Source organism: Episyrphus balteatus, chromosome 1 (genome assembly GCF_945859705.1).
Source record: "Episyrphus balteatus chromosome 1, idEpiBalt1.1, whole genome shotgun sequence".
Lineage (NCBI taxonomy): Eukaryota > Metazoa > Arthropoda > Insecta > Diptera > Syrphidae > Episyrphus > Episyrphus balteatus.
Window position 1 is genome coordinate 130,827,781 of NC_079134.1, and position 7,718 is coordinate 130,835,498.

General features: G+C 28.9%; 1 protein-coding gene across 1 annotated transcript; it reads right to left on the reverse strand.

The window, feature by feature from the left end:
• Positions 1–5,348: 5,348 nt before the first annotated feature.
• On the reverse strand, positions 5,349–6,078 carry LOC129910791 (uncharacterized). Its single transcript, XM_055988337.1, has 3 exons — positions 5,993–6,078; positions 5,610–5,918; positions 5,349–5,543 (listed from the first exon to the last, which is right to left on the reverse strand). Exons 1-3 carry the CDS (start codon positions 6,032–6,034, stop codon positions 5,349–5,351), a joined length of 546 nt encoding a protein of 181 aa, XP_055844312.1. The 5' UTR covers positions 6,035–6,078.
• Positions 6,079–7,718: the final 1,640 nt, after the last annotated feature.

The following is a 7,718-nucleotide window of genomic DNA, read 5'->3' on the forward strand; positions in this document are numbered from 1 at the left end:
CGTCGACAAAAGTCGTCGACAAAAGCAGTCGCCGACGTTAGTCTGCTAGTCTCGGCTACAATTTTGTAGAACATAATTTTTGTCTTAAACCTACCGTTTTTATAATGTGATTCTCCATAAAATAGTGAGACCGAAAAAAGTTCTAGCGCCATGAAAAAGTATAAACTAGCTAAATTCGCAAAAAAGAGGTGTGCCTACATCAGAGGGTTAAAAAAAAAAATTTCTATTGGAGGTACCGTTACTAAGGATTTTTAGAAGAAACTTATTTAAAAACTTATACTTATTTTTTTTTTACTAAAAATCATAGGAGCCGTTTTTGAGAAAATTAAACTATTCCAAAATTGGTAAATGACATGTACCGTTATTTTTGGTTAAAAAAAAATAAATTCCCAAAAACCCCTCTGTGTACAGGATCCAAAAACTGCTACATACCAAGTTTGAAGTAGATCTGCCCATCCGTTTAGACTGTAGCTCCTTATACAGACCGACAGACAGACTGACTTGACAGACGGACTTTCGAGACCCACATTTTCGCATTCTCTATCATCGTAATGTCATGGAAAATAATTGTTATCTCAACTTTTTTTTTTTTTATGAATGCAAAAATAGTAATCAAAGTTGATAAGATAAAAATTAAAATTTAATGATTACTGTGCTCTTATCAACGTCATAAAACTTAAAGAAGATCTGCTGGTGAGTGCAATAGCGTCGCGATAAGTCATCGAACACCATAAATTGAAATCAACATAAAAAGTGTTCTTATAAAAAGCAAGTGTGAAAATTTGTGTTAATATACCTTTTATTCTTAGTTTTTCGACAAAAATCCATCGAGTGAGACTTCATAAGAAAGGTCCTTTAAGCCCTATTCATGATTGTAATTTGTAACCCAAAATTTTCTTTGAGATGTGGTTGCTAAGTTATTAGCAAACAAATATGTGTTTTTTAAGACGAAATTTACAAAAAAATGCAAAAGTAAAGCTTTTGGATTTTCAAAAAAAAAAAAAAAAAAAAAAAAACAGTCTTAATTTAAAAATTGTTGCTCTACTCTGAAACAAGTTGAATAAATTATGTTACAGCCTTGAAAACCTCTTTACACTTCACTTCCTAGAATCTTGACATTTATGTTATATAAATTGTTTCTGAGAGAGTATGGTGGTTTATGGTTATGATTATGACAACAAAAATTCTCTTTCTCATTATACTATCAAAACAAACAAAAAAAAAATGAAAAAAAAGAAAGAAAATGGAAGACATTGATAGAGGAAATTAAAATACAAATATCCTAACCAAACTTGTATAATATTCTCATAAAGAATTCCCATTATTATCCTGAAATGTATACATTTGGCTTAGCTTAACTTGAGTATAACAGCACACTCTACCATCATAATCGTCAGCCATAAAATCTGGTCAAAATATTAAATCTCCTCTATAGCCATTTTGTGATAACAACCACCACCACCATCACCGCCTGACGCCACCGCACATTATGATGACAGTGATATACGAAAAAATTTCCCAAAAAAAAATTCTAAGGCAATCAAAGAAAATCCTTCGAAAAAGGCCACGAACGAGTATATCAAAATTAAGTGTGACATAAAAGTGTCAGCATTACCAAAAAAGAAATGACCACAACTCTGGCCGACAGCATAGTGTGGACCATAGATGTCCTCTTCTGCCAATTCAGGACCATTTAACCGGATATATGGAATGGCCATAGAGTCAACGCCAACAGCTCACGCAAGACCAATTGAAAATCCTTTTCTATTTTTTTTTTTTTTTTTTTTTTTCAAAAAAATAAATGAGAATTGATCTAATGTCCTTTTTCACCATCATCTAAAAATGGTGTATATGTTCTATCTATCCTATCCTTCTGCTGTGGTTTTGAAAACTGTTCTTTGGCTAAAACAAACATCTCTACTACACTGGCAGTCTCTATATTTAGTGCGAGGCTTAACGAAGTAAATTGAAGCGTAGCACTTTTCTCAAGGCATTGGATTAGGTACCTAAGAAAATGGCCAAATGACACATTGAGAGGATTTCCGACCGTAAGTACATTTTCAGTTTTTAAATTTACCAAAAGAGAACTTCCAAAAGGCATTTATGTGTCCTTGAGAGAGGGAGAAAAAGAATAGACGTTTAAAGAATGGTTATACTGGCTTTTGTCTTTGGTTAAAGTCCTTACGCCGCAATTGCGAACTCATTCCGGGGTGCTATAAAATATAATAAGATCGCTCTTCAAGGATAATAACTGAAGTATGAAAAGAAGAAAAAAGAAAAAAATATTATTTCCCAAAAAAAAATTCACTTGAAGTATAGAGATGTTTGAGTGCTTTCACGTTAAAGTGATAATGATGATGGCCTATTATAACGGTGTGGTTTGTATATAAATCAAATCACCAAAAGTCCTTCGAAGGACCTCAAAGCGTTGTTGTTATGATGTTTCTTTTTGTTGAAAAGAAAAAAAAAGAAATCGTCTTTAATGTTTTGGCTCAAAGTTTATTAAGTTCGCAAAGTACATAAATATTTCTGTTTTTGTTGAAGCAATTTAATATTTCTAATTTTTTTTTTTTTTTTTCAAAAAACACGTAGTGGGAAATTTAATGTTATTTTAACTTCCTATGTGTTCCTCTTTTTCCAAAAAAAAAAAAAAAAAAAATACCAAACCTTGATTCAAGGAAACTGAATGATTTCTTTTTTGTTTTAATATGTAATTTCATATAAGAGCATCAAAGTAATAATATCCTTGTGTGTAAGGATATATTTTCAAATGTTTGATGATAGGTATTGTGGTTACCTATTATAGTGAAATGGTTTCTTTTTTTGGGATCAAAAAAGGATTCAAATGCTTTTTTGACCAAATACCTTATATAGTTTATATAAAAATATCCTTCGATAGTGTGTGTGTGTTCTTTTTAATCCCTAAACTCTTTGAAGATTTATCCTTCTAAGAAAATGTATAATAAGATTATTCGAAGAAAAAACCCAACAGTGTTACAAAAAGGCTCAAGATATTTATCTACTTAAAGAATTTAATGAGTTCGAGTTACCAAAAAAAATAACTGTGGACAAGAATCTGTTTATTATTTTTATATAGATTATATTTTATTATTAAAATAAATAAAAAATATTGAATTCTTAGCGAAAAAGTGGGGTGTGTGTCAAAAATCGTGTTTTTTTACGATTTCTGTCAAAATTAGACCTCCTATTGAAAAATGTTATATATAAAAGTTTTAGATAATAGCTGCGTTCCTTTGGAAATATTTATCTACTTTTTAGTACTTAAAACTACTTTGAACTACTTTGCTATACTGAAAAAGTAGTTCAAAGCAGCTTTAAGTACTAAAAAGTAGATAAATATTTCCAAAGGAACGCAGCTAATAAAGAGACTTACAACTTTTACTCAAACATTTTTTTATGTAACCCAAAAATATTGAGAATAATGCAAAAATATGAGTTTTTGGTTTTTTGTTTTTATCTTTTACAAAAATTTTTCGGTTTTAACAAAACGTGGTTAGAAACTACGTTGTTATGGTTTTTATCTATTTTAATTGTCTTTTTATGAAAATGTTAATTTTTGGATTTTTGACGAATTTAATTTGAAAAAATTGCCAATTTTTCAATCAAAAAATTTACAGAAAAATGTTTGATTTTTGACATGTTTGGAATTTTTTATTAAGATGCAGTTATTTAGCCGATATTACTTTCATTTACAAAAAAATCTATCTTAAAAATCGTTTTTTTTTTTTTAATTTTTTTTCAATTTTTTTCAATATTTTCCAAAATAAAAGTGTAGTTTTTCTACATGGTCTTAAAAAAAAACTTTTCAAAAATTAAAAATTTGTCGGTAAGTTTTTTGATTGAAAAAAGGCTACTTTTTTAAAATTAAATTCGTCAAAATCCAAAAATTAATATTTTTCCAAAAAGACATTTAAAATATATAGAAAACCATTACAAAGTAATTTTTGATAAGGTTTTGCTAATCTCCAGTGATAAAAACAAAAAACTCTTATTTTAGCATTTTTCTCAATATTTTTGAGGTTATATTAAAAAAAATCATGAGTGCAATTCACACGTTAAAAAATCATTTTACTTGAATTACACCATTAAAAAGCTCAGAAATTTTCCTAAAATATAGAATATGATTAGAAAAAGGACGTCTTTTCACTGTTATCTCAAGATTTTGAATATGAAATTAATTTAAATTTTGTACAAATATAGTTTATTTTATTACCTATTTACAATAAAAATTTCATTCATCTATCAAATAAAACAAAAAAGTTATAATTAATTGATTTTTCCGTATGCTGCTAAAAAATTTTTTTTGTTTAAAAAATTATAAGCATGAAATTTTCGCTTAAATTAAATGCATCTCTTTTAAATTTGCTCATTCAAGTAATTAAGAAGATTTGTCCTGTTAATTTTAGACGGAAGTCATTTTGACAAAAACAATGTAGAAATAGGCAATTGGGCACACGGAGAAAAAGAGCACACTTTAAAATAAGATGATGCCCACTTTAAATACCACAACCTTAAAACAGTAGCATTTCCGCTTAAAATAAGTTGAATCCGCTTTAATTTTGTTAAATTTAAGCCGAACTTCATTTCATTTAAATGTAAATTTTTATGGTAAAAGCACTCGCGTAGTGACCCGACAGTTGTAGGATCGATCACCATAGACAGTTTTTTTTTTTTTTAATTAAAATGTTTCCACATAAAAATACAATGATTTTCTGCTTAAATTAAGTGGATTTCGTTTAATTTTGAGCATTCAAGAAATTAAGAAGATTTGTCCGCTTAATTTAAAAAAAAAATGAAGTGTAATCGCTTTGTCTGAACACCGCCATTTTTCATTTTTTTATTTTACATTATTACAAAGTTATATCGAAAAAAATCTGAAATGCTCAAAAAAATGTCGTCCAAAACCTTATAATTCTGCCACCGCCACCGTAAAACTCAACCGACTTTCAAAAAATTAAGTCATTTTGTTTGCAGGTCTGTGTGCTCATGACCGAAGGGAAAGCGGCGTTATGGATAGAGGAGGATATCAGGATTATGAATGCGTGAAACAGAACGAAAACAATAACTCAAAACTACAAACTGCCAAACCTCCCATTTTAAAATCCGTTTTTGAAAGCGTGCGTCGTAGCCATGTTCCGATTTTGTCCGATTTTTAATATTGTTTATAGTAAATATTAACTGATCAAAAATCAACTGAAAAATCTTCTTTTGCAATGTTCAGTGTAATTTTTATTTAGTTTGCCTTATCTATTATACAGGCAAAAGTGTTTAATTTTTTTCAGTTACAGTATTGACAAACATAGAAAAAAACATCATTTATTTAATGTTTACAACGTGTTGCCATTAACACAATCGTTGAATTTATCCTGTGCTGCATTATAAGCATCAAAAAATTGGTTCCAGGCTTTCGCTTTGCATACATTTTTAATACCCTTGGCATTTTCAATATCCCCCAATAGCTGAGTTCTATGAGTCGTAGCTTCAGTCGATACCGATAATAATGTCTGGTAGCCTTCCTGGGCCTTAAATTATAGAACGTCTTTGATATAACATCTTATCTCGATTTAATAATACAAATAAAAACTTACCTTTTTTAAGAAACAGTCCAAATTGTCGACAACTTCTCCCGATTCCGTGCATTCACCCGAAATCGCGCATACGGTGGCAACACTACCACTTAATTTTTTCAATGTAGGTGCTGCACCTTCATTGAGTTCTTTTAATTTGGCTTCAAGGGCATTTTCACAATCGTCATCAGCCTTCGTGAATGTGTCCAATATTGCACTCATTTCTTGTTTATATGGCGGGCTACATTCAGATGAGTCCTTATTCCATAACGCCATATTCATCAATTGTGGAATTAGGGCTTTTTCGCGTAATTCCATCGCAAATGCATCCTTAAAATTAGACAAAAAAATAAAATATTATTAAATTCTTTGATGGAATTGAGATATTGAGAATTGATAGTTACAAGAACTCCAGCAAGGATTAAAATACTGCAAATAAGTTTCATTTTGATGACTTGAATTGTTTTTGTAGTTGTTTTCGTTAACAGAAAATGTTTGAAACTGAACTATTTACTGCAAGCAAATCGGGCTTTTTATACCAATTTCGATTGATTGTTAGAGAATTTTTCTTTGTCTAAATTTTAAACAAAACTTTTCAAATCATTGTTCATTTATTAACTATGTACATATTTTTGTTTTTAGACGAATCTTACCTAAAAATATTACCTACTGCAAATAAATATGTACCTACCTTTTTATTTTGTTTTTTTTTTTTTCATTGACGATGGACTTAAAGAGTGCATAATTGATTTTCATGATAATGATTTATTTAGCCCTTAGCATCACCTGAAGAGTTAGTCATTTTTGTTCACGAGAAAAATATTGTTTTTGAAATTATTGTGTGAGATTAAAAATTTGTATTTTTTTACATTCAAAATAATATCCTTATATAGCCTGTTTTCACTAGAGCCCAATCTCATTTCGAATGTCAAATTGTATAGAAAAAATTGAATTTGAAATTTGACCTAATTTTCAGAATTATTAGCAATAAAAACACTTGAACGAATTTGATCCATTCAAAAGGGTCCATTCCAAGAAATCAAATCAATAATAGTTGTAGTGAAAGCAGGCTATTATTGCACAGTAATAAAAATTTCTTTAAAAAAATTTGATTTCTTGGAATGGACCCTTTTGAATGGATCAAATTCGTTCAAGTGTTTTTATTGCTGAGTATGATTCCTTGGCATAAAAGAATACTCCCCTAAAAATGCTACAAAATCCATTGGTGTATTTTTGAGAAAACGGCAACACTGATCGGTTTTCAGATTTTTAAATTTAACTTTAAAATGGTTCAAAGACACTTTTCAAAGTAAATTAAATGTTCTACTTCTGGAAAATCAGCACCAGGTAATACCTCTAAAAAATGTGTTTTTTTGCTTTAGTCAAAAATTTGTAAGAACTAAAAAATTATTTTTGTAGTTTCAGTTTATTTCTGTTTAAGACCTAGTTACAACAATTAATTAAAATGTGCTGCTTGATTTTGTGTGCTTGATAGAGCCCGTTTTTTGGATTTTATTGCGAATATTAAAAAAATTGTTTGTGGGAACATAATCATAATATGGCACATGTTTTTAGGTTATTTTTTGATGCTGAATCTATTAACATACAAATAAAGGCAATACGATTGCTCTGAGAAAACTTATTGCCGATTAAGTGCAAGGTGAAAGGATGTTTTTGTTTAGTACTTTAGTTATGTGTGAGAAAGGTATTGTAACAGCTAATATAAATTTTATGTATTTTTTGAACTTAGTGAAAAACGTTTCTTTTGTTATAAGAAATAAGAATCTTAAGAATCTACAAAATATATTGAGTTAAAAGGGTGTTTTTTTTTTTAGAAATGATGAAATCACCAAAATGATACCAAATGAAAATTGGTAAAAAAAATTAATTTATAACAGAAATCAGGAATCTTATCTGTCCATACAAATAATTGAGGTGAAAGGGTGTTTTTTTTTTTAAATAAAGAAAATCCGGGATAGTATACAAATTACGAAGTTAATTAAAAATGTTGTCTTTGAAATTTGTCATGAAATTTTTCATGTGAAATGGTGTTATTTTTAGGTTTAGAGAAAATGTGGGTTTATTGAAGAAAAAAGATTAAATCTAAGAATCTTAAAATTATAATTGCAG